The following is a 27,311-nucleotide window of genomic DNA, read 5'->3' as shown; positions in this document are numbered from 1 at the left end:
TTTCCAAATTTTACCAAAGTTTATTTACAAAAATACAGTTCACATTTTAGATTTTTATTTTGAAAATGTTTAATTTCACAGTCTGCCATTGCTACTGTAACAGGCATCGATTTTACATATGCAGATTTACACATCGCTGCTGTCCAATGAAAAACAGGTATCTCCATTTTTGTCCATTGTCCTTTTTAGTTTTCACCATTGTTTAAAATGTGTATCTGCTCTGTATACTGTGTTAATAATCCATATCTATTGGCCAATAGATATGCTTTAAAATTATTCATATTTTACATTGAATTTCATTAAAAGCTAAGAACATTTTTGTATTCTCCTGTAAAGTCACTATTTTGGAAATATTTTTGGAAACATATTTTTCATTAGACAGTAGCGATATTATATATAAAGCACCGTACCAGCGCTGAATTATGAGCATGTTTTTGTGCAGTAATATAATAAATAAGAAAGTTGCTTCTCTTGTTTGTTCTCTTTTTTATTGTGTGATGAAGTTATGGAAGGTAATTCCCACTTTGGTAATGATAATGATCTAAATAAATAATTACTAATGAATTGATAACTTACTTAGAACTTTGAAGCTTTGAGATATTAGAAAATGATAATATTTACATATGAAAATAAGGGGTACCACTTTAAAATAAGGCTCCTGTATAAGGGTTTATAAAGGAGTTTACTAATGGTTATTAATTAGGTTGTAAATGCTTTAATAATATTAATAAGCACTTTAACATATCTAATAAAAGAATATAGTCATTTAATGTGTTATTAACAGTATAACAGTGAGGTTTAACAGTATAAATGAGTGTGGAATTCCGTATATTTATGTGCTGTAACTGCTTATTAATGGATTATAACCTAATTAATAACAGTAATAAACTCTTTTATAAACTACGTATAAAGTGGTACCAAATAATGATTTAATCATTATTTCCAGAATTTCAAGATACTAAGTCAACAATAGCAATTAATGTGAGAAAATATTATTTTCATTATTTAACACTGTAGCGCAGTAAATGAGAGAATTTAGATTTTGACGAACAGCTGATAGAAACAGAGACATGAATAGGCTTCTATAGGATTTAGACACAGTTAAGAAAAAAAAACGAGTGTGAAAAAGGTCATGTGGAAATTTAAGGTGGTATAGAAATGAAGGTAGTATAAAAATTAAAGGTAGTATAGAAATTAAAGGTAGTATAGAAATTAAAGGTAGTATAGAGTGTGAATGTGTGCTTCTCAGGTTTCAGTGTAAAACAGGAGTTTTATGTTCTGGTTCAGGTTATTGATCAGCTCTATGTATATAAGCCACGTCGTCGTAGTCGCTGTCGGAGGAGTAGGGGTCTGTTCTGGTGCTGACGGGAGAGTACAGGTCCATATCGGCGCTGACGGGAGAATATATCGGAGAATCTTCTCCACTGCTCAGCTTCCTCACCAACCCTGAGAGAGAAATATCATAAAAACAGGAATATTACAGTAAAACAGCCGTGATATATCATAATAACATTCTGAAGAAAGATATGGAATCAGATCAAACAGACCATTTTTGGTTTCTTAATCTTTTTTCTTTCTTTTTCACAACAATTATACATCCTTTAACTTATCGGTAGGGCTGGGTATCGTTTTAAAAATTTCAATACCGATAAAATTCAATACCGATATCCAAACGATTCTTTTTTTCTATACCTTTTTTTCATTGTAACAGCGTATTTATTCAACAGCCGACAGACTCTGCCTCTTTTTTAACTGCCGCTGATGCTTAACCATTGCCGAGTAGCATCACAGCGCACAGCTAACGCTCGGACGAAAGCGCAGCAACTCGGTTCTGATACATCAGCTCACAGATGCAGTCTTGTGCTGATCCACATCACCCTAGGAGTGACGAGGGGAAAGAGAGAGCACCATCTACTGATATACTGTACCCACCCAGAGAGAGCAAGACAAAACTGTGCTCTCTCGGGGCTCCGGCAGCTGATGGCAAGCTGCATGACCAGGATTCAAACCAAAGATCTCCCAATCATAGTGGCACTGTTCAGATTCTCTAAACACACTGACCTTGTGAATCATCCTCTGTCTGATTCAGGAAGTTCTCTGTAATGTGGTTGGTCAAGACAGGGTGAGGCGGTTTCACTAAAAATAAAAAGAATATTTACATTAAGAAATAAACAATATAGAGTGGCTTGCAAAAGTATTCATACCCCTCGAAACCTTATTCACAGTTTGTCACCTCATATCCAAGCTTTAATTGGGTTTATATGCTAACTTACATTATATTTCCAACAATTTAAATAAAAGCATACTTCCAGTTTGTAGGTCACTTCTGTTTTCCTCAGTATTTTCATAATTCTCAGCGTTGCAGGGGACTGTGTTCTCATAACATTCTCCTGACGAGGTGCTGGAGGTCTCGAATGAGTCTTCTGCAGAGAGAGATAATAATAATAATAATATACAGCGACAATAAAAAATGATGTTTTCCTTATTGTTTATTTAAAACAGTACCACGTATCATCAATGTTAACATAACAAATCAAGAAGAATATCGCCTACCACTCGGGGCTGCAGCGACACCTTGAAATGCACCATTGGGCACGTAGGGCTGTTGGTATCCTCTCATCACTGCAGCATCACCAGGACCCCCTGAATCTAAAGAGTGTCAATAAAAAAAGAGAATTATTAAATTTGCTGGTAGGCAAAAGAAATGGCACTTTAAGGACAGAAACAGATATATACTCAAACTCTTAAACTGTAAATATCAATATATAAGCCCATTCCTAATTACTGTAAATACAGCAGATATCTAGCATGTTTAATATCTGACTCAGTCGGCGACTGGGATCACGTACGAGTCCTTTATGAATGGGGCTAAATGGAGCTAAATTAACTATTTGTTCTGAGTATTTATTTAATTTTAGAAAATAGAACAATGCATTTTATTAAATAAGTAAAAAAAAAGCATGTCTATATGTTTTATATTTCAGTTTTTCTATTGTGAACAGATTTTATACTGTAAAGACACTTCATCTCTGCTACTGTGATCTGATTGGTTGGTAAACTGATGCTGTATATACAGGCAATTTTATTCAGTTGCTCCATATGAACCCATTCATTCTGAACTCACTTTAAGTGCGTATTCTCCTCTATAGAGATTCTCTGGCGTGGCATTGATACTTCTTGAGTGTGTTTAGTTCTCGTGATAAACATGTTTCTGAACAGCAGCCAGGTGAGTTTCTGATTATGAATTATGTAATTTGTGACCTTGTGTCGCCGATCAGTTGTATAATATGATGATTTCAACAACTGAAAGACTACAGCGATTACAGCACAACCGGTCGTGTAGTGTGAACCTGGCATTACACTAAGAATTAAAGATTTCATTATATTTTTAACCCACTTAGAAGCTTTCCTAACAAGCCCCAGAGTGCACTCACCCTCCTCAGTCACACTCTGCAGGTTGGTGTTGTGTAATCCTGGGGTTCGGCCCTCCGCACTGTACCGCATAGAATCTGAAAAAAGAGATATTGAGCTTTTTTTTAGTAATTTTACTGTTTAACTCCTTTTTAAAAGTCTTATAAAATTCTTCAGACAGTTTTTATTGAGATTATACAATCAAACACTTATGTAATCTGTACCATACTTTCATTCTTCACACTCAAACCACACACATTCCTAAATTGTTTACAGCAGTTACTGACTTTTTTGTAGTAGATACTGAATCATTTACAGATATTACTGAATCATTTCTTGTAGATAATGAATCATTTATAGCAGTTAATGAATCTTTTATAGTACACATTAAAGGATTTATAACGCATTTATACTAGATTCAGATTCTAATGTATAGTCACTGAATCACTTACAATAGTTACTTAATAATCGTTTTAAAACTAAAACTAATCCTACAGTTAAAATTAAAAGTTATCAGGTTTTAGAGTAAACTCACTGCGGAAGGTGGATAAGGGGAAGGAGGAGTCGGGGCCGCTGTCGCTCGGTTCGTAGTCTGTGTCGTAGGAGCCGCTCTCGATGCTACTCTGGGTCCACATCGGAGGAGGTATTCTCTGAGCTGAAGAAACAATACATTCAAAACAAACAAACAATACATATTACTTTGCTTTGCGCTGTAATGTTGCTATGGTGCTGCTAAGTGGTTGCCATAGTATCCCTGGTAGATGTTGTGGCAGTCATAGGTGGTTATTAGTTGTTTGCTAGGGTGTTGTCCACTGGTTGCTACTGTATGGTATGCAAGATGGTTGCTATGGTGTTGCTATGATGTTGGTAGGTGTTTTCTGTGGTGTTAATAGGTGGCTGCTATGGTGTTGACATGTGTTTGCTAGGTAGTTGCTGTGTTGTCAATAGGTGGCTATTTAAGTGTTGAAAGGCAGTTGCTAGGTTGTTGCTGTGCTATTCATAGGTGGCTGCTATGATGTCGGTAGATGGTTGCTAGGTGTTTGCTGTGGTGTTAATAGGTGGCTGCTATGGTATACCTAAGTGTTTGCTAGGTGTTTGCTGTGGTGTTAATAGGTGGCTGCTATGGTATTGCTAAGTGTTTGCTAGGTAGATACTGTGGAGTTAATAGGTGGCTCCTATGGTGTTGGTAGGTGGTTGCTAGGTAGTTGCTGTGGTATCTCCAGGCATTGTACACTGACCGTTGGAGGTGTGGTCATTGTTGGTGACCTTAACAAGGTGGACGGAATCTCGGTAGTTGTTCTCCTCAGGTTCTGCTGTGTTCTGCAGGTTGGGATATTGCTGCTGAACTGTATGAGCTGTGAGGGGAAAATATACACATTATAGTTGTTTTTAACTGTACTTTTATACTGACCACTCCAAAAAGAAAGACAAGACAATTACAATCACTATACATGGACACAAAAGGAATTTGACATCTTTTCTTTAACCCATACATACTGTACATAAATAGTGACCAAATGGTGCTCAATACAGTGAGCACAAATGCCCAGAGCAGTGGGCAGCTAAAAAAAACAAGACCTGCACAATACTGTATATCGTTTCAGCAGCAATATTGCAATGTGCGCATGCTCTATAGTCATAAAGCATAACGTATAATGTTTCGTAAGTCAAATGTTTCACACAGATCATGCTACAACTTGCTTAATATAAAATAAAATAAAAAGTTGAACTCTGTTCATTTTTTCAAGATTACAGGCCCTATTATAGCAATCTATAGGCGAGCCGTCAACAGTGCACTGTGCAGCTTGGTTTAGGGCAGTGTGTCAGTGTGTCTTTGCTATCATAATGACGGGAAAAGTACACCTTGCAAGGCTCAAAACGCACACAAAAAAGGCATGAACTAATTCCCTTAATTAATCATGGGTGTGTTTTGGGCATCGTGTGAAATAAACCAGTCAGCTTGGCGAATTGCTATTTTAATGGCACAGCGGTCCTGCGCTTCTCAGCAGAGGAAACAGACATTGGGTTTGGGCGTATGCACCAGAGTAGCTGGGAAAGGTATGGACAGGTATCTGACAGTGGACTTACAGTAAGTGGAAAGTGCTGCATTTAAACCTACCTTTTCTTTTCTTTGCGCAGCAACACAGGATGAAATTCATGATAAGTGCGATCAGAAGAGCCGAGGACAGACTGATGCAGCCCAGCAGTTCCAGAGACCAGGGGCTTTTGGGTGTAGGTGTGGTCATTTCCACTTAGAAAAAGAAGAACATAGTTTTTAAAATGTGTATCAACAGCATTAACCTGCAGGTTTCTCTCATTAGGAATTCTGTAGGCATCAGATCTCTGTCAGTAAGTCTGTCAAACCTCTACTCGCTTTTTTATTTTAAATACATTTTCTTTACAATCAATTTAAAACAATCAAACACCATATATTACTTTGCATAGTGCTGTATTGTTGCTATAGTGTTGCTAAGTGGTTGCTATTGTGCTATTGTATCCCAGGTGTTTGCTATGGTGATACTAAATGGTTACTAGCTTGTTGCTATGGTGTTGCCAAGTGGTTGTCATAGTATCCCTGGTGGATGTTATGGAATTCATAGGTGGTTAGTAGTTGTTTACTCTTGTGTCAATCGGTTGCTACTGTATGGTATATGTTTGCTATGGTACTACTAAGTGTTTGCTAGGTAGTTGCTGTGGTGCTAATAGGTGGCTGCTATGGTGTTGGTAGGTGCTTGCTAGGTAGTTGCCGTGGTGTTAATAGGTGGCTCATATGGTGTTGGTTGGTGGATGCTAGGTAGTTGCTGTGGTGTTAATAGGTGGTGTTAAGCCTGAAATGTCCTTGTGGAACACAAAAAAAGCCTAGTTTAAATGTTACAATATATTTTTATTTATTTTCTTTAATACATTTTAGGTCCTATTCCAGAATATAATTGAACCAATACTTACCTGTTGTTAATACAGGTGTTGTTGCCTTTGTGGTGGAGGGTACTAAGAATTCAATAGATTCTACAAGAAAAAAAAATATTTTAGTATCAATATTGTTAATATTATTGAAATAGTGAATTTAGTTATAAAAAGTACAACATAGTTATAACCATTACAAGTGACTATTCAAGTATTGCTGTCAGAATTCAGCCAATTTAAATAATTCTCAATGAAATAAAACTGAACTTACTTGCACAAATCACTCCTGCAGCTTTATTATCACATATATGGCTGGCTGCAGGGATCTGCCTCTCTTCACAGTTCCACAGGATTGTATCAGTCTTTGAACAGCTGTAATACCAGAGTGTTCCATTAATGTGAGTAAATGTCTCTTTAAGACCTGTGAAATGTCCTGCATCCCCACAGTTCAACATGGAACAGGCCAACGCTGCACTATCTTTATCCCAGAGGTCATCGCACACCGTCCCCCACGCTCCCTCACGATACACCTCCACTCTCCCTGAGCACCGATCCCGTCCTCCGGTCAGTCTTAAAGTGTATTCTTTAGTAAAAAGTGCAGAAAAAGTGTCAGAAAAGTGAAGAAATTACAGTTTACTATAAATAACTAAGCTATTTAAAACAGAGATAAGATATGGAATCAAAGTATGACAAGATAAAGAGATTTCATGAATAAAAATGCAATTTTCAATTTTCAAATCGCAAGTCATGATGCTTGCCATCAGAATCCAAGAGTGCACAAAACCACAATTGGCCATGCTTGGGTGAGTAAATTCAATTCATAACCATTCGTTGTTGGGGGGGGGGGGTCCTAGACAATCGATTGTTTTGCTTGCGTGGTTTTATTGTTTTTGGATACAACATCCCTTTCAGACAGCTTCCTCTTACAGTGTCCACAGTTAATCCTGTTGGATGTGATTGGTCCTTCTTGGTGGTATGCTGACATTACCCTGGATACCGTGGCTCTTGATGCATCACAAAGACTTGCTGTCTTGGTCACAGATGCTCCAGCAAGACGTGCACCAACAATTTGTCCTCTTTTGAACTCTGGTATGTCCCCCATAATGTTGTGTGCATTGTAATATTTAGAGCAGAACTGTGCTCTTACCCTGCTAATTGAACCTTCACACTCTGCTCTTACTGGTGCAATGTGCAATTAATGAAGATTGAACACCAGGCTGCTCCAATTTAGACATGAAACCCCTGTATCTCCACCACATTCACCGACTAGCTGAATCTCCTTCTTGAAAACTGCTAAAAGTAAAAGCATGAGCTCACAAACATGGATGGCTGTGGCATCACCAGGGATCAAATTATTTAAAAAAAGCTAATTGTGTCATATATCATCAGCATCCACAGTGAAACATACCTGAACACACCACTCCAGCATCCTCTTTATGTCCACAGTCGTGGTCGCCCATCACTGCAGGACACTCCCACAGACTGCTCTCCTCTCCAGTGCAGTTCAGCTCGTCCCGTAGTATCGGTCCTTTACCCTGACCGTACGGTCTGCCCTGCACCAAGACCGAGGTAGAACTTCCACATCCCAGCTGAGCACAAACCACATCAGCATCCTGTTTATCCCATCCGTCATCACACACCGTGCCCCACTGCCCCTCCCGCCACAGCTCCACTCGCCCATCACAGCGGTAACTTCCTCCAGCCAGCCGCACCTGGCTGTTACCTGAAGAGATATATACAAATATGTATATGAAACAATGAACACAATCTATTTTCTTTTGTTTCTAAAATGTTCGGTTGTACACAACTCTATTTAAGACCTGTTGTCCACAAGAACAGATCATGAACCAGCCAATAAAAAATGTACAAGCCATTGGAACAGTAGCTAAGCCCCGCCCACTGCACTGGAAAAGAACAGCAGCTCAGACATTAGGACATGGCAGCACTATTGAGCTAAGAAAAAAAATAAGGTAAGAGCTTGTTTTTACTAATTTTATGTAATTTATAACACATACAACCAAAACATATTCAAGGATGGTTTGTGAAATTAAAAGATCAATCAATATCAATTATAAAATTGAAATTTTAAACAGATGCTTCCAATGCAATGAACATTAAAATGCATTTGGCATTACAATCAGAAAACAGCCTTTATATATATATATATATATATATATATATATATATATATATATATATATATATATATATATATATATATATATAAAATCAGATCTAATCAGATACTCCATAATCCAATCAAAACTGAATTCATCTCTTTACCTTTCCACATTACAGGCTTACACACTTCACAAGGCACATCGCAAAGCTCATTGCTATCTTACACCCTGCTATCTTACACCCCTAAATCTAGCTGCGTGATACGCAATTGGCCGAAGCCCTCTGTGTTTTACCATTTACTATTATCATTCTTTCCACCAGTTATATGTTTTAGTGTTTCACTGTTTCAGACACAAAATATTTCTCTATTATTATAGATGATGATGATTATTACTATATAAAAAAAAAATTAATCAATATATCTACAAATTATTTTCATTAAAATATCTAATGATTAATGATTAATGATTATCCAAACTGCACCATATATCGTCATATAACTCACCGCAGATGATTTCTGAAAGCACTAAACAGTTACTGCTGATCACAGAGGAGCAGTTCCGCAGGCGGGAGCTGTCGTAGGTGCAGTCAGTGAGACAGGTACTGTTAGCTGGTGCTCTGATCGTCTTCTGGTGAAATGCTTTACCACAGCCCAGACTCAGACAGATCTCAGCGGGTAATCTCTGCACCGCCTCTTCACTCAGAGTAACGCTCAGTTCAGCCTTCGGTGACCGGAGGGTCCAGACGCAGTGCCTGGACCCCGGAGTAACGTACAGAGCGTCTGCAAAAAAAACAGATAATTCACTTTATTTAGCATTTAAACAATCCATAGATAATATACCACCATTACAACACCATTTATCTGATACTTAAACATATTTTTAGGCCAATTTAGTCAATAAAATATGTACAATAAAAAATGCTCCCCAAAAATAGGGAAGCATATTATTTCTGCAGCAGATAATTCGGGTTTATTTAGCATTTAAACAATTCACAGATAATGCACCACCATTATAACACCATTAATAAAGCAGCTCAATCTGAGCAGAACATCTTTAAGAAACCCATCAGCTCTCTCACCACAGATGACCTCAGATACGACGCTGCAGTCTGCCGCAGCTGCACGGCTGCAGCTGATCACACTGCTGTTGCGGACGCTGCAGCCTGTGAGGCAGGTTGAATTGGGGTCTGCAGATTTCTCCATCAGCTGGTAAACTTTCCCACAGCCCAGACTCTCACACACTGCAGCAGCGAGGGGCTGCAGAGGCTTCCTGAACACAGGCCAACTCCCATTCTCGCCTGGAGAGGTCATCGTCCATGAGCATGGCCTGAAACCCTGAGTTACGAACAGCTGAACTGGAGGAGAAAACAAAAGAACAGGATTTTAAACCAATTAAACCGTACTTTACATCAATTCATCGCTCTCATAACTGTTTAAAGTATTAAAGGGTGTGAAAAAAATGTACTAAATTTACTATTACTATTTTTACAGATGCAATAGAAATAAAACTTAAAAAAAAAGATTTATATTACAGATGTTGTACACTCATTCTCTCCCAGGTCCAATATTTTTTTTTTTTAATAAAATATTTTAGTTAATTGGACTTATTTGCTATTTGCTATATTTGCACAGCAGAATATTAGAGTCTAATTTTCTGTGCATTACAGACAGAAAACAGATTTGAAAATCTGACTAATGAAAATCTGTAAAAGTATTTTTTTTAGTAATCTCAAGTCTCAGGTCCAAAAAAGTATCTAAAAAGTCCAGTATCTAAGTAAGTCCAGTATCTAAAAATGGATATAAACACTAAACTCTGCCAGTTAAAATACAGTAGTTCCATTGCTGCTCTGTTTGTTTGTAGCTGCACTGTTTGGTTTGTAAGCGCTGCATCGTTGCTAGGTTACCTGTATGTGGTGCGGAGTAATGGAGTAATACATGGAGAGCTTCGGTTAGTTACAGTGCGTTAACAGCTGATAACGGCACTCATAGAACACCTTTCAGCCAATCACATTGCAAGGTGGGAACTACAGTAACTGTGGTATAATTCGTAATAAATTATTAAATATATCAATATGCAACTTGTGACACTGACCATGATAGCATTACATTTGTACAGACTTTTGCACATTATACTGATTACCAGCTTCATGATTAGATAACTCTTTTATCTAAATATCTCACGTACAAGAGCGATATCAACCATATCATTGCCGTCCAATGAAAAACAAGTATTTTAAACAAATGGATTTTTAGTTTATTACACAATTTAAACAGACAAACTCTCATTTACACTGTGATACACCGACACGACCTAAATCCAGCTGTTCAGAGCACTATAGATATAATACTATTATATAATACTAATAATATACTATAATATACATTAAATTCAATTAGTAATGGAATGTTGATTTCCAGTCACTGTTTTTGCACAATGATGATGTTACATTTCTACAGTATACGCCAAATTTCAGTTTCACTCTTAACATGTTTATCAAAGTTCAGCACTATTATTGAAACTGCACCTTCTGAAGTCACTATCGGACTAATCTACCTACAATTGTTGAGCAGAGGAACAGTAGACTGAGCTCTGCAGGGCCTACGCTCACATATTCTGCTTCTGTCAAACAAGAAAAAGGTTACAGTGGAAGTGCGCCTGCACCTGCACCAACTCCTGAAAGAGTGCAACGCACCACAACATCACAGCCACATCCTGTCACATCACTCACTTCACTCAGAGAACAACACTTACAAAAAAAGAGAGAAAGAACAGACAATAAAACTCACGGCATGGCAGCTCTAATACCAGCAACGGAAATCAATAATAAATCAATAATAAAAAAATAAAAATAAAAATATATATAACTCACTCTCTTCCCCACGCTCCTCACGGTCTGTGGGCTTTAGGGTGGTGAAATTCTGAAGTGCTGAAAAATTAAATAAGACAAAGATTTACACAATCAAATATTGCTAATCAATTCTAATAAAACAATACCCGATAAATCAGAGTCTCAGCTCAGGGTGTTTATGGGGCAATGGCTACTGGACGAAATGAAACGAAAGGAAACAAGGCCTCAGGCTGTAACCACATCACACATCACACTGTTTCACTACAGCCTATTACACACCACTGACCACATGCTTAACCCTTTATGAATTCTATGAATTTTGTAACTACAGACAACATTTCTCAAAAATTACAAATAAAAATATTCTCATTTAGAGCATTTATTTACAGAAAATGAGAAATGTCTGAAATAACAAAAAAGATGCAGAGCTTTCAGACCTCAAATAATGCAAAGAAAACAAGTTCATATTCATAAAGTTTTAAGAGTTCAGAAATAATCAATATTTGGTGGAATAATCCTGGTTGGTTTTTAATCACAGTTTTTTTTTCAGGCATTTTGGCATCATGTTCTCCTCCACCAGTCTTACACACTGCTTTTGGATAAGAATTCAAGCAGTTCAGTTTGGTGGTTTGATGGTTTGTGATCATCCATCTTCCTCTTGATTATATGCCAGAGGTTTTTGAATATGGTAAAATCGAAAAAACACTAACAGAACTACAGTTAACCCAAAATTTAGGTCATAACTCTCATAGCAAATAAATTTAACATCATATTTAACCTTAAAATAGGCCTTTAAATAGAACCCTGTGGGACTCTACAATGTATGTCAAACCAAATTTGTACTAAATCATAACGGTAGTTTCTGGATTAACATTAAAAACATGTTTGTGGTGTTTTACTGCTTTATTTTTTTAAATACTGCTTTAGACACTGTGAGTACACGGTTTAATGTCTGGAAATGGAATTTCTCGTAATTCATTTACACTAAAAGTTAAAAAATAAAAGTAAAAAAAGGGATTATTTAATTATTTACAAAAATTATTATTTATATATGTATATATTGAGTATTGTCTTAGGGTATGCTCCCGAATTTCATTGTATGTAACTTGCAATAACAATAAATAGAATCTATCTATTATTTCTGTTCTATTCTGTTCTATTATGTTTTTTTATTAAATACATAACTATAAATAATGTATAGTTCCAATATCGATAAAACTGAAACTTTTTAAAAGTAATTTTTGTCAAATTCTAAAGTATAATACCTGATAAAACCCAAATAGCTACTTAACTATTATCATATTTTTAAAAACACACATTAATAAAACATTTATATGTATTTATACAGCATGAATACATGGTGTTTCATGTGTAAATGAGCATTTCTACTAACTAGGCTTAGATACTGAGTAACATAAGAGAAAAAGGAAAACGATGGTATTGTTTAAAGAAAATAAAGCAATTTTTTAAAGTTATTCTGGTTAAATGCCAAATATAAATGCATTATGATTTCAACAGTGTCTAGTCCAAATTTTAGTTTTCAAAGCAGATTAAAAATAAAGAAGTTTAAAAGCGAAGAGTTAAACTGCATCAGTATAAGAATAATTATGAACATTGTGGTAAATGTGTTATTTTAGCTTACAGTTACTGACACAAAAACTGTAAAATAAATAAAATAATAACTAAACCCCCCCCAAAAAAAGTCCACAGACCTTCACAGCAGACGAGAGCTTGAAGGACCACCACAGTCCTGAAGACCTCCATTCTTCACCAGCCTGAGACGAGTCCTCGCACTCCTACAGCAGCAGTAGTGAACATCGTGACTGAGAGAGAAAGATCCACCTCCCGTCTGCTTCAGGAAGACTGCAGCCTCCTTTCATTCACACCCAAACTAAAGCAGATATACAGAATTATATCAGTTAAATTATTGTGAACACCAGCTTTTCTCCTTCTAACCTGAGTCATTATTAAATATATAAATCATATAACTGTGACTTTAAGCACTCAAAAAAATAACTTTTTCATATTTTTTTTACTTTTTATTACATTTATAAGATGAGAGAGTGTATAACAATAATAACGCATGCACATTCACACTTTTGTGGTAAGATAACAAACAGAAAGGACAGTTTTAGACAGTAGACAGTTTAGAGATGTATAAATACATGTAAAAGCATACACACATAATCCCTGTTGAGAAGTTCAGGCATTGCCAACTTCTGCAAATAAAAAATAAGGAACACGTTTTTTCTCCTCACTGTGAAAACAACACTGTGGAATGTATAACAGCTAACTACTAAACAGTACTAGTGCACAGTTACTAGTAAACAAATAAACAATAAACAGTGCTAGTAAACATTTATCAGTGAACGGTTACTAGTAAACAAAAACAGTAATGGTAAACAGTACACAGTACTCGTGAATAGTTACTAGTAAACAGTTACTGGCAAACAATAAATAATACTAGCAAACAATAAGCAATACTAGTAAACAATAAACAATACTAGTAAACAATGAACAGTACTAGTAAACAGTTACATAAGCAATAATACACTCGTACAGGTTCGTGCTATAACGTGTAATATTGGCACTGCTGTGGTGCAGATGTAGATCAGCACAGCAGTGCCGATATTACACGTTATAGCACGAACCTGTACGAGTGTATTATTGCTTATATTATATTACAGTTCCATTATTATCACTGTTTATTGAAAGATTTTAAAGAGTTAAAGAGGAGGAGAAAATAGGATCTGTTTGGTTATAAAAACTCAGCTAGTTAAAATAGTTCCATTGTTGCTCTGTTTGTTTGTAGCTGTGCTGTTTGGTTTGTAAGCGCTGCATCATTGCTAGGTTACCTGTATGTGGCGGAGAAATACAACATGGAGAGAGAGCTTTGGTAACATTTGGTGCATTACCGGCTGATAACGGCACTCAAAGAACGCCTTTCAGCCAATCACATTGCAGGGTCAGAACTAGCTGTGGTATAATAGCAAACAATAAAGTGTTCTTCTGTCTGTATGATAATAAAAAATAGTATTTGAGTTGTAAATAATATAAAATTGTACCATTAGCCAAGACGGATTATTGTTTTTAACTGGTATAAAGAAACCTGATGCTTACAGACGTACAGCAGGAATTTAAACATTAGCACTAGCCTCAGAACATATGACCTGTACACACACACACACACACACACACACACACACTGATAGAACTACAGATACAGTGATAGGTCAGGTCAGGTGTAGGGAGATCATATCTACCTTAGGATCTGTCTTTTCCGAAAATGAAACCCTAATCAGTCCAGTTCACCTCCTGGGTCCTATAAACAGCTCTCCTTTATTACTGTACTGTGTTTTTGCTATGAGAAATAACATTAACTATCCACCAGGAAGAATAGACAATAACAGACAGACAGACAGTCAGAAGTTTCCCTGTTCTCCTCTGTATTTCTCATTTCCTCATTCTGTTTAAGTAGTTTCATTGGTCAGTTAGAAATGTCATTGGTCAGTGTAACACTCATCAATTCAATTGTCTGACAATTGAAAACTGACGGTAGTATAGAAGAAATGGGTTTTCATTCATTTTTCCAATTTTTTTATTTTTATTTTTTTTTTTTTTTCTGAACCTCACAATTAGAATGAATTGCAAAATTAGAATAAAAAATGAAAAAAAAAGAATCTTGTCTCAGTTTTCTGATTTTTACATTTACATTTTTACACTTCCACTCTGGTCAGGAAGGCACATCAGCGGCTCTACTTCCTCAGGAGGCTGAGACGAGCTGGACTCGGGAGCGCAGTCCTCACCTCCTTCTACAGATGTGTGGTGGAGAGCGTCGTGTGCTCCAGCATCAATGTGTGGCATGGAAGCTGCTCTGCTGCAGACAGGAAAGCTCTGCAGAGGGTGGTGAAGGCTGCACAGAGGATTGTTGGAGTTAGCTTCCCCAGCACCACAGACATTTACACCTCCAGGTGCAGGAAAAGGGCCACCTGCATCAGGAAGGATCCCACCCATCCAGCACATGCACTTTTTGTCCCGCTTCCCTCAGGACGGAGGCTGCGGAGCATTAAGTGCAAAACAACAAGACTCAGAAACAGCTTCATTCCGGAAGCTGTAAGACTCTTAAACTCCACTTAACAAACACACTGCACTGACACCAAGGACAAATTACTGTTTACTGTTTACAAACATGGTCACTTTACTTGCACTGAGACACTTTATCTCCACTGCTCTAATTCACATTATCATGCTGCTATAGCACACTTGCACTCTGGACTTCATGTTGCTGAACCTTCTACTCTCTATTTATTTTTTTTATTCTTGGGATATTTATCTATCTATTTTGTATATTCTATTTCTTTTATTGTATTCTTTTTTTTTATCTATATATCTATTAATAACAGCTCTTTGGGTGTAAAACTGGATCGTGAGATCACAATTTCGTTCCACCTCATGTACCACATGTGATGCGAATGACAATAAAATCTCCTTGTTGTAATACTTGTGTAACAAATGTAAGTTGCATTATACCATTTGGTTTTTGTTACCAGATGAAAAGATGGGAAAATATTAAGAGTTAATTCTTCACCAAAATAAATGAAAAAAATGAAATAATTTAGTTTTATATCCAATTTTCTATGTTCAAATTTAGTTTGAAACAATCAAAAAATTGAAAAGTGTGTAGCCTTATCAGCAAAGGTTTCCTACCTTCCCTTCGCTATTTAGTTAAATCATGATGAAAAGTAGAATAAAAGGATTGATAATATATTTTTATTATTAAAATATTATTATATTTTTATTAGTATATTTATAGTTTTTGGTGATTAGATAGATTAGATAAAATATCTATTACTAACATTTAACAAATTAGTATTTACTCTGTTTTATGTGTTTAGTTAACTTAACTCCATATTTCCGAATGAATAAGATTAAGGTCAAATGTCTATATTATAAATATTTTTTAAAACAACAGTTTGAAGAGATGACTGTATGATTTGACATGAGTTCCTGAGTTTATGAGTTCATAACCAGCAGGAGCTGATTTGCATTTGAAACTGCTTATGTCAGAAAGAGTGTTTATAAAGGGGATTCCCATCCTCCAGTCCGGGAAATACGTTCAGTGTTTTGCACACAGATTCATGCCCCTGCACACTCAGCACTATCTGAGTATGAGGCGGAGGCTTTTCTGTGCTTATAAGACTGCTACTCATCCACCCACATTTACCCAAACATCTGAATACACCCTTAGAATTAGACATTCTAGACGTAGAATTTTCTATTGCAAAGTAAATAAAAAAGTTTCCTTTTTAAATACCTGTTACACCTTAGCCCATGTTTGTCTTGTTTCTTGGTCCTTTCTTTTCCTGTCTTCTTTTCTTGACTGTCTGTTTCCATGGGACCTGTTTTAGTGATCTATTGCTTTGCTATCGTAATGATGGGAAAAGTACAATACATCATTCTATACTAGACTAGCCCCTCCAGACCTCCAGACCTCTCACTGAAAATATGTGGAGCATGATGAAGCTCAAAATACAATGACAGAGACCAGACTGTTCATCAGCTGAGGTTCTACATCAAGAAAGAAGTAGTGTATTCAATTAACGTTCCTCATTTGCTTCTTCGCCTGGTTAGAAATGTATATTGGCATAAGTTATGTTGAAAGCTCTGTAATTAGGGGTGGAGGCAGCTATTTAACATATTATATCAGCACTGCTGGTGGTCAGAGGTGTGAATGTTTGTGGTGGAGGAGGTGGGGACTGTGAGATGTCTTTGCTGCTGTTGTGCTGAGGTGTTAAGTTGTGAAAGACAGAGTACTTGCTTTTACATGATATCATTTCATCATACCATGTATTTTTTGGGGGCAAAAATAACTTCTATTTCCCCCGCTACATTACTTTTACTTGTACTTTTAAAACTACACTTTTACTTGAGTTTACTTGAGACTTGAGTTTTTACTTTTAACTTCTTCAAAAGTATTTTATATATACATATATACATGCAGATCAATTAAAAAAAAGACAACTACATGTATAAAAGTTACTTTGTTTAATATCAAATCTGCACAAAATAAATAAGGCCACTAAATTAGATATTTCTTCATTTCTGCATTTCCCTGCAATCAGAGTACACATAAAACTATCTCTGTTTCTTTTTTCCCCCAATATAAAAAACGGGAACAAAATCAGATGAGCATTAATCATTATTTACATATATTTTTAATATATTTATTTTTTTACAGGCCAGTTGAGAATCAATGCTTTAGACAAAACCTCTTTCTCTTACTGTTCTGACTCATTTGTTTACATTCCGAGCGAAACGCACGTGGCCTCAGCAACCCGGCTCTTCTATTGGTCGGCGGGAGTCCTCACACTGAGGAAGCCCCTCCCAATGCGGAAGCCCCTCCCACTGAGGGTAAAAAAAACCGCGGAAAGTTACAGATAACGCGGAAAATGAGAGAATTGCGGGGAAGTTGAAGCTAAGCAACACGTATACGGGTTACACATTGGATATTCGCCTGGATATTCGTGTTTTTACGCTTTAAAAGTCCTGCTATTCTATTATTTAGATAGCTAGATGAGGTAAAACAGTAGTTATAAAGGTTAGATAAAGGTTAATGCGCTTAATTAAATATTATATTATAGGATTATAGTGTGTTTTTGCGTGTTTCAATCATATAAATATTGATTTTGCAGTAGCTTTAAAGCTTTAATTGCCTGCTGTTGATTGTTAATGTGGATATTTTAAAACCTTTAAAAAGTAAAACCTGCTTAATTACTCAGTTTAAAAGAGCTAAGCGTCTGCTACTATGCCTGTGTGTCTATCTATCTATCTATCTATCTATCTATCTATCTATCTATCTAAACACCTTTTTCTCTTTCTTTTCTGTCTCATTTGTTTACATCCTGAGCGAAACGCACGTGGCCTCAGCAGGCCGGCTCTTCCATTGGACGGCGGGAGTCCTGCCACTGAGTAAGCCCCTCCCATTAGGGAAGCCCCGCCTACTAAGGAAGGAAAATGCCGCGGGAAGTTACAGATAATGCGGAAAATGAGAGAATTGCTTGACTGTTAAAGCTAACCAACACATTTACGGGTTACATAAGCCTGGATAGTCGTGTTTTTACGTTTTTTATCGTAGCGGGAAATAAAGAAAAGCGAATAAACGCGTAAATGTTAGTTTCACTGATCGCGTTACTGTAGAGCCTGCAGCCACAAATACTGTCCTGCTTTAAACGTCCTAAGATTAATAAATAAGGTTAAAACAGTACTAATAAGGGTTAGATAAAGCTTAAAGCGCTGTATTTATTACACGCAATTTATTTTACGACTCTTAAAGACGCTTAAAAGCGACGTGTTCTGGAGAGCGGGTCACACATGCGCACTGGAGGCCGAGCTGTTTCTCCCGGTATAAAGAAGTTGGCGCCGGCGCCAGTCATTCATTTCGGTCTCCGCCTCAGGTAGGATCAGGACGCTCCGCACTTCTGTTTAACATTATTAATTCAATATTATAGCTGATTCTAGTGTGTTTTTGCATGTTTTAATCCTATAACTGCCTGATGTTGATAGCTAGGGTGTATTTTTGCATTTTCTGCCTGTTGCTGGCTGTAGTTAGTTAGCGTTAGCTGAGCTAGCTGAGCTTTAGGTAGGTTAACTTGCTGGGGGTGCAGAGGGTCAAACCTGCTTTATCTGGATATTTTACTATCTATAAACTGTAAAAACTACTCGATTACTCAGTTTAAGAGCGTGTAAAAGAGTTAAGCTACTTTTTCCAACTTAATAATAACCGGATTAACTAGTTAGCTAAGCTAACTAGGTTACTGTATAAGGTTTTGGAGGGACAATATGAAGCTAGCTAAGCTAACTAAAACAACAAGATAAGATCACAGACTTCTGCAAACATTTTTACACATTTCACAGGTAATTTTAACGCTCCTCTCCCGTTAAATTGCAGATGACCTGCTTATTATTTGATATATGTGCGTTAAATATCAGTTTAATGCAGTTTTACTTTAAAACAGCTCGAGTTTGCAGACATTGCCGCCGCTTATTTGTAATTCGCCCGGGTCTATTTTGGCGCGTACGTTCTTCCGAAATTGCGGATAAACTACTTCGATATCGTTTATAAACTGTTCTAAACATGCGTAAAACATTATATTAACTCTTCTACACGGTACAGAATAAGTATTTGAGCCATTATAGTCGTTATTACGACAGAATATGATTATATACAGTATGTGCTCGCTATTGTTTTCACCTGAACTCTGCAGCTAACGTTAACATAATCTAGCTATTAGCTAATCTAAATAACTCACTGTAAACAACTAGGTTAAAGATAATATCAGCTAACTAATATAACTACATATATTATCAGCTAATATCTGTTTTTCTTCCTCTACAGACAGCAGTGCATACTTTTTTACATTACAGAACACTGCAAAAACTGTATAATGGCCAGAAGAAGGTAAGAAACAAAAATAATAACTTTACTGTGTTAAATTGTGTGCAAGTATTTTACTTTTAGTTGTATCCTAAACAAAAGAACCTCAGTGGTACTAATCCAAACACAATTACCAAACAAAATTTTAGCAATGCATTTTTTTTTACTCTTTCAGAGATCAGCTATAACATATTTACTAGTAGTAATAACATATCTCTTTACTAGGACCACATATTTTTATTGTAAGTTTGACATGCAATATGTTTTATTAATTTAACGTTATATGGAAGTGTTCTTTTCCTGTTTCTGTGTATCTATCAATGCAGAGAAGAAAAATGAAAAAAAGTAATGCAAACTACAAAAGTACAGTGTTGTGAATTATAGTGGAGATATCTAGAATTCTAGAATTGCAATTTCTACTTGCAAAAAGTAATTGTGGATATCTGCATGTGGAGTTTTGGCTAGTACAAATATAATTATACATATACAAAGAGCCTGAAAAACAGTTTAAATCAATAGTAACATCTGGCTTGCCATTATATGAAAAATATATGTTCTTGATATTATGTCTAGGCAGAATAGATTTATAAACCTGTATATTTTATATTATTACTAATGAAAATAAATCATAGGAAATAACTGAAATGTGAGTTCTCAAGTAAAAACTATAGAGTTACTGTAGACTTATATTACTTGTGTGATTTGAGGCAAAAAATCTGTATTTATCTGTAAGCCAATGCTGGAGTTGACACGTATTTGGCTTTGTTTTAGTGGACGGCTTCAAGCTAAAATTGACAACAAAACAACGCATGCAGAGAAGATATCCAAACTGAAGAAAGAGGTTTGTAAATCCTGCAGTTTCTGCAATATATTGCATTTCTCCGTCATACTGTGTTGCAGGAATTGGCCTAAACTTGTTTCTCTGTTTACAGCAATGCAGCAGGAAGAAAGCACTGACTAAGAGGCGAAATGGTGAAACCCAGGTAAGCTTCGAGTAGAATAGCAGTATAACACCTTTATTACAATCAGTCATTTATTGTGTTTAATTTGTAGCTTTGTTTTGACCGTTGTTTTTATATCACCACTATTTTAGAGTCTGAAGATTCATGAGGGGTCCTGTAGAGCTGAGGGTCTCGTTGAAACCCCCATGGAGGGGCTGCAGGAGGCATTCGAGCAGCCAGACTTATCACAGTGCTCTCGGCCGTCTCCTCTGCCTGTACTCAGGTCAGTTATTTTAACACTTCACTTTCGCTTTTGACCATTTAAGTATTTATACCCCTTGAACTTTTTTCACATTTTGTCACATTACAACCACAAACCTAAATGTATTTATTTAGATTTTAAGTGGTAGACCAACACAAATTAGCACATATTTGGTGAAGTGGAACAAAAATAATACATGTTTTAAACAAATATCTGCCAATTAACTGCAAACCTACCAAGACATGGTAGGCCATGATCCAACCATTTAGAAAAGCAGCCAAGTGGCCAATGATCACTCTGGAGGAGCTGTAGAGATCCACAGCTCAGGTGGATCAGGAGAATCTGTCCACAGGAAAGCTATAAGTCGTGCACGCCACAAAACTGGAAGAAGAGTGGCGAGAAGAAATCTGTTGTTAAAAAAATAAAAAATCATGTTGCTGTGGTCGGATGAGACCAAAATGGAACTTTTTTTCCTGTTCTTGATTTCTTGATTTTAATGTTACCCTGCTTTTTCTTTTTAACAGTTGGGGCGGTTCGGAGGACGTGTGGGTGAAGATGCTGAGTAAAGAGACGAAGTATAAGCACGGTAAAAGCTGCCTGGAGAGACATCCCAGACTCCAGCCCAAGATGAGAGCGGTTCTACTGGACTGGCTGATGGAGGTACAGTACATGCACCTTTTAGTTTGCTCGCTTTACACTTTTACACCTTACTTATGTTATGCATCTTATGTACAAATATTAAGATAAATGCATTACGTAACGGCACACAGGCATGGAATCTATTAGGCTGCTATAGATAATATATAATGAGCATCTTATCATCATTGCACTTAAAGAACTACAAGTCACATTTTCATACTTTTTTATATATAGTTTTAAAATATTTTTTTCTTTTTCTTTAATTTTCCAGTTTATTTTCCAGTCGCTATTTTGTTGAAAATATGATAGTTGATAGTTATTGTATTATATGATGAATAACTCTCTGAATAAAGACTTACAATCTTTCTCATCATCATTAACAAACCATTACGCATCAAATTAAAACCGAGAAATTTTGTTAATTTCCATTTCTAGGTGTGCGAGGCGTATGTACTTCACAGACAGACGTTCTACCTGGCACAAGACTTCTTTGACCGGTTCATGTTCACCCAAGACGACGTGGAAAAGGAGCGTCTGCAGCTCATCGGCATCACGGCTCTCTTTATTGCTTCTAAAATCGAGGTAAAGCCCTTTTCAGTCCATGTCTGGAGACATAAACATAATTTTATTAAATTTAAACTTTATTATGTATTGGTACTGCTTTAGTAAATGTAAACTTTACCTCAAAAATTATTCATTTTCTGTTTCGCTGTTTAAAAAGGAAGGAGAGGTTTTAATTGTTCTGTTTTTTCTTTAGGAAATATATCCACCTAAAATCACAGAGTTGGCCTATGTTACTGATGGAGCGTGCCTAGAAGACGAGATTCTACAGATGGAGCTTATTATGTTAAAAGTACGTATAAACCACCATCATCTTTCAGATTAGTTTCTCACTCTTCACTACCGATTACATAAAAGTTTATATGTTTAACTCAGGGATGGGCAACTGGCGGCCCGGGGGCTGCACACGGCCCTCGTCATCACTCAGTGCGGCCCGCGAATAGATCAAAAATAATTTCATAATTAAAAAAAAAAACGTAATTCTACTTTTGACCAAACAACCACGAAAATTGACATTGACATCCAGTCCATTGTGAGCCAGCAGGCCAAACCACAGCTCTCTCATTAGCTTCAATAAATGTTGGGCCTCTGTGGTCTAGTTTTCTGCTATTATTGAATGAGCTATTTGCAATCAGTTTTTAAATCTTTTTTGTTCTTTGTTATAAATGAGTTCAAATGCCTTTTGCACTTTTATAAGCAAATGTTTTGTCCTTGTTGCTTATGAAGGACTTGTTATAATGAACTTATTTTACACAGAGGAACTACTGTATTTGCAATCATTTTTTTAAGCAAACTTTTTGTTCTTTGATATGAAGGACTTCCTTTTTGCACTTTTTTTAAGCAAACGGTTTGTCTTTTGCCGTATTAAAATGCATTAATATGCAGAAAATAGTTGTTGATAAATGTTGGTGCTGTAAACATACAGATATAAATTCATATAAAATTTGTTCTTATTGAAAATCATTTGTAGCGTTTTTCATATTCAATTATTTGAAGTGCGAGGTCATGTGGCCCTCCAATGGTCATGCTGAAAAAAATGTGGCCCTCTCCATCATGGAAGTTGCCCATCCCTGGTTTAACTCTAACTAGGTATTTTTTAACTGCTTCCACTGCTGGTATATATATTTACCATAAGCAGGGTCATGGAATTAACATGAAAATAGCAGTTTCCAGGCCTGGATAAGTTTTGGAGAAATAAAAATACCCAGAAAGTTTTGGAAAAGTCGTGGAAATTTGGTCTAATAATATGAATACTTCAGCTCAGAGTTAATTCAGTCATTTAAGCTCTGACACAATGGAGCTCTCAGCATCTGACACACATTTTAGTATTAAAAATTGTGTGTCAACATCTGATTCATTTTAGACCTACTATAATCAATTTTAATTGTAGTTTTAGTAGATTTTTGTAGGTTTTATTGTCCATGTCTGCACTGATGTTTTAAAAATCGTTTGGTCATGAAAATTTGCCTTAAAATCATGGAATGGAAAAATCATGGAAACCTATTGGTTAAAGCGTGTATGAACCCTGCTGAATATATTAGACCCGTGTGGATGTATAATGTCTTTTTTAACATGAATTTTTTATTACATTAATTTTATACATTGTCTGACCAAAGGAGGATGGGTCCCCTCTCTTAGATTATATAAGCCTTAATAGTACATATGATATATCAGCTTAAAGTTATTGTAATGCAGTTTACATTTATACAAATGTACTGATAAGAACGTTATACATGTTCACTTTTCCAGGCATTAAATTGGGACCTCTGTCCTGAAACGGTTGTTTCGTGGATGAAGCTTTATATTCAGATGGCCTCAGTTTATGACTTCAATAATCTGCTGGTGCCACAGTTTTCACAAGAAACCTACATACAGATCACACAGGTATGAAGGCTTATCTTTGATGACAATGTTATTATCTGTAAATAAATTTTATATACATTTATTTACAGTTCTGTAAATCTGTTGTTTTTCTTTTAGCTTTTAGATTTGTGCATCCTCGATATCCACTCACTGGATTTTAAATACGGAACTCTGGCTGCAGCTGCCTTTTGCCATTTCATTTCATTTGACGTCGTACAGAAAGTATCAGGTAAGAACTACTTACGTGTTTTACATTTACATGATCTTAAGTCTAACCTTGTAATCTTTAAACATCTTTAAATTCACCTACAATTTAAATCTGAACATACCCAACATACTAGCGCATCTAAAAAATCTATAAAATGAAAATCATTATAATTACTTTATTTCAGTAATTCAGTTCAAAATGTACAACTCATATATTAGATGTATTATAGATGTATTACACACAGAGGGATCTATTTTAAGCGTTCACTTCTTTTATTGTTTATTATTGATTATGGATTACAGCCAATAAAAACTTGAATATTATATAATAAGACCAATTGGTGCTTTTGGTAGTGTGGGCAGAGTGCCAAGTCCTGCTGAAAAATGAAATCTGCATCTCCATAAAAGTTGTTCTCAGAGGGAAGCTGTAAGATATGAAGATTTTGTGGAAAAACAAAACTTGATAATAAAACACAGTGGATCAACACCAGCAGATGACATGTCTCATGGTTTCATTCATTTGAGATTTCATTTTCCAGCAGGACTTGGCTCTGAGACACTGTTTTTGGGTTTTTATTGGTTGTAAGCCATAATCATCAACAATAAAGGAAATAAACTCTTAAAATATATCACAATTTGAACTGAATTACTGACGTAAAATAACTTTTCAATGATAATCTAATTTTTTGTAGATGCACTGGTATGTTTTTCTGCACAGTGCTGCAGAGCTCAGCAGTTTCCCTTCCTGTTTTATCTAACACCTTTGGTTCAACAATACCAGCTGATCATCAAGCTCTTCCTTAGCTGACTTGGGCACGTAGTACATCTGTAATAACAGGCTCTTCTAGACATGTTATTGACAGCCCTGCAGTAGTGACCTAAACCAAAACTCTGCTGCTATATATGGGGAATATGGTCATGTGTGTGAAAAATGGCCATTCCTGATCAAATTAGTGTACATTTCTAAAATATATATTTGTATCTTTGTATTTTAACCTAATAAAATCTACAAAACAACTAAAATCTCATTAAAGGAAATGATTGAATATATAATATTTAATATATAACATATACAATAAAGGTTTGCCTGTATCAGAAATTGTGTACCATTTCACCAAACCAAATTTTACAGTTTTTAAAAAATATATATTTTAATGGATTCTCGAGTTTAGCTCTGCTCTTAGCCTCTGTCCACACCTGACCTTGCTTTTTTCCTGCTCCAGGTTTGACGTGGGAGGCGGTGGAGGGCTGTGTGAACTGGATGGCTCCCTTTGTAGAGACCATGATGGGTTATGAAGGTGCAAAGCTTAAAAACTTCGCTAAAGTGACCTCCGACGACAGACACAACATCCAGACCCACGCAGACTACCTGTCCATGCTGGTGAGTCACACTGTACTTCAACAGGGTTTAATAGAAATGTTAAAAAATAAACTGTGCTCTCTTTAGTTTTAGTTCTTTCTGTGTTTCTTTGCTTTAATGAACAATAAATGATCAGAGGAGGTCTTGAATTTGTTGTTCTGATATCTCCATGTTTGCAGTCGCTCTTATTTCAGCATCATTAGCAGTGATGAGGTTGCTCAGGTTATCAGGAAAGGCTGTTGAGGGCTTTGAATAGTCCAGCAGACTAAGGAGCTGCTGCCACTATGATCACTATGATTGGGAGATCACTGGTTTGAATCCCGGTCATGCAGCTTGCCATCAGCTGCCGGAGCCCCGAGAGAGCACAGTTAAAAAAAATCTCCTGGAAAAGCCTACTATTGTATTAACGTCATTTATTATATTTACAGGTCAAAATGTTTTGGTATACTTGTTTATTTGTCACTTTTTCAGCACACATTGTTTTAAGCCAGTTGTTCTAATTTTCTCTCGCTCTTGTTTTCTGTATTTTTTTATCAGCGTGAAGCTCAGCAGAAATCCACTCTTCCCACGAATGGCATCTTTCCACCAACACCACCCAGCAGTGCAGAGAAAACCAGCACGAACTGACTGAGGGAGCCTGGACCACCGCCTGCCTTCAACCAGAGCTAAAAGCTATTTTAACATGTCAAACATGTAAAAGAAATTAAAAATAGTCAGTTTGGGAGACAAACATACTGTTAAACCAGAGTAGGAAAAATTAACCTATGAACTGAATTGCAGTTCACACTTTAAACTTAAATCTAAAGTCAGAAACTGCGCTGATTTGCTGAAGATAAAAGACAAAGCAAATCCTCAGGGTTTTTTTATTTTATTTTTATTTTTCCTTCACTTTTTTATTATCTTTTTATTACCCAGATCACTTCTAGAAACTGAAACACTTTTACACCTGGTCACATCATGTAACTTGAAACCAAATCAAAAATTTTTAACCAAATGCGTTTACACTTGATAGACTTAATTAATTCTCCAGTTATTCACTGTTAAACAAAATTCGTCATTGGATTGATTGCTCTTTCAGATGGAATATGCAAATGTGCTTAGCAACACCAATTATCCCACCCAATCAGCTGCAACCCCTGCAAACCAGGAGTTTTAAAATCAGCATATGCGGCATTACCGAGAAGCATCACAGCACTAACGCTCGGAGGAAAGCGCAGCGACTCGGTTCTGATACATCAGCTCACAGATGCCAGTGCTGACTAACATTAACTTGGAAGTGATGTGTGATGTAAGGAGAGAGCGTGGCCAACCAGTTGTGCTCTCTTGGACTCCGGCTGCTGATGTCTCCTGACCATTATTGCATCGTGGCTTTAGTCCGCTGGGTGTAAACAGGGTCTTGGATTTTAATTATTTGGTTCAATAAGTGGTAAAATAAAACATGACAAGATGCAGCATTATTTTAAGTAAAGCAATACCTGATCTTAATCACTATCGTGTTTAATGTTCTAAAACAAAAATTAGTACAAAACAAGTACTTTTTTTACTACATTTTAATGGCCAAAATGTTTTATGATTTCAAGTCTAAAGAGTCCTTTGCAGCCATGAATATTCACACGTGCAATACTGTTTATTTCGTTTTATTTTATTTTTTTAACTATAATAATGGCCTGTAATTGTACTTTAAAAAGGACCAAATTCACAGTGTCTTACAATGACCATTAAATTAATTATTACATAATTAATTTCCAGTACTATTGG

At 36.2% G+C, this 27,311-nt stretch overlaps 2 protein-coding genes across 2 annotated transcripts; one reads left to right on the top strand and one right to left on the bottom strand.

Annotated features, from left to right (window-relative positions):
- On the bottom strand, positions 1-13,160 carry LOC103029177 (antigen WC1.1). The gene is made up of 15 exons (XM_007229204.4): positions 12,999-13,160; positions 11,308-11,364; positions 9,517-9,792; positions 8,942-9,217; positions 7,724-8,038; positions 6,587-6,898; positions 6,358-6,417; positions 5,531-5,662; positions 4,650-4,766; positions 3,947-4,066; positions 3,435-3,509; positions 2,554-2,649; positions 2,307-2,423; positions 2,062-2,136; positions 1-1,446 (listed from the first exon to the last, which is right to left on the bottom strand). Exons 1-15 carry the CDS (start codon positions 13,048-13,050, stop codon positions 1,289-1,291), a joined length of 2,238 nt encoding a protein of 745 aa, XP_007229266.3. The 5' UTR covers positions 13,051-13,160; the 3' UTR covers positions 1-1,288.
- A 5,438-nt stretch (positions 13,161-18,598) lies between these two features.
- On the top strand, positions 18,599-27,304 carry LOC103028876 (G1/S-specific cyclin-E2). Its single transcript, XM_022667341.2, has 12 exons — positions 18,599-18,740; positions 19,682-19,744; positions 20,492-20,561; positions 20,653-20,703; positions 20,814-20,944; positions 21,448-21,583; positions 21,998-22,144; positions 22,320-22,415; positions 23,873-24,007; positions 24,104-24,215; positions 25,417-25,574; positions 26,091-27,304. Exons 1-12 carry the CDS (start codon positions 18,658-18,660, stop codon positions 26,178-26,180), a joined length of 1,272 nt encoding a protein of 423 aa, XP_022523062.2. The 5' UTR covers positions 18,599-18,657; the 3' UTR covers positions 26,181-27,304.
- Positions 27,305-27,311: the final 7 nt, after the last annotated feature.

This window comes from Astyanax mexicanus, chromosome 3 (genome assembly GCF_023375975.1).
Source record: "Astyanax mexicanus isolate ESR-SI-001 chromosome 3, AstMex3_surface, whole genome shotgun sequence".
Lineage (NCBI taxonomy): Eukaryota > Metazoa > Chordata > Actinopteri > Characiformes > Acestrorhamphidae > Astyanax > Astyanax mexicanus.
This window is presented reverse-complemented; position numbering and strand designations above follow the sequence as displayed.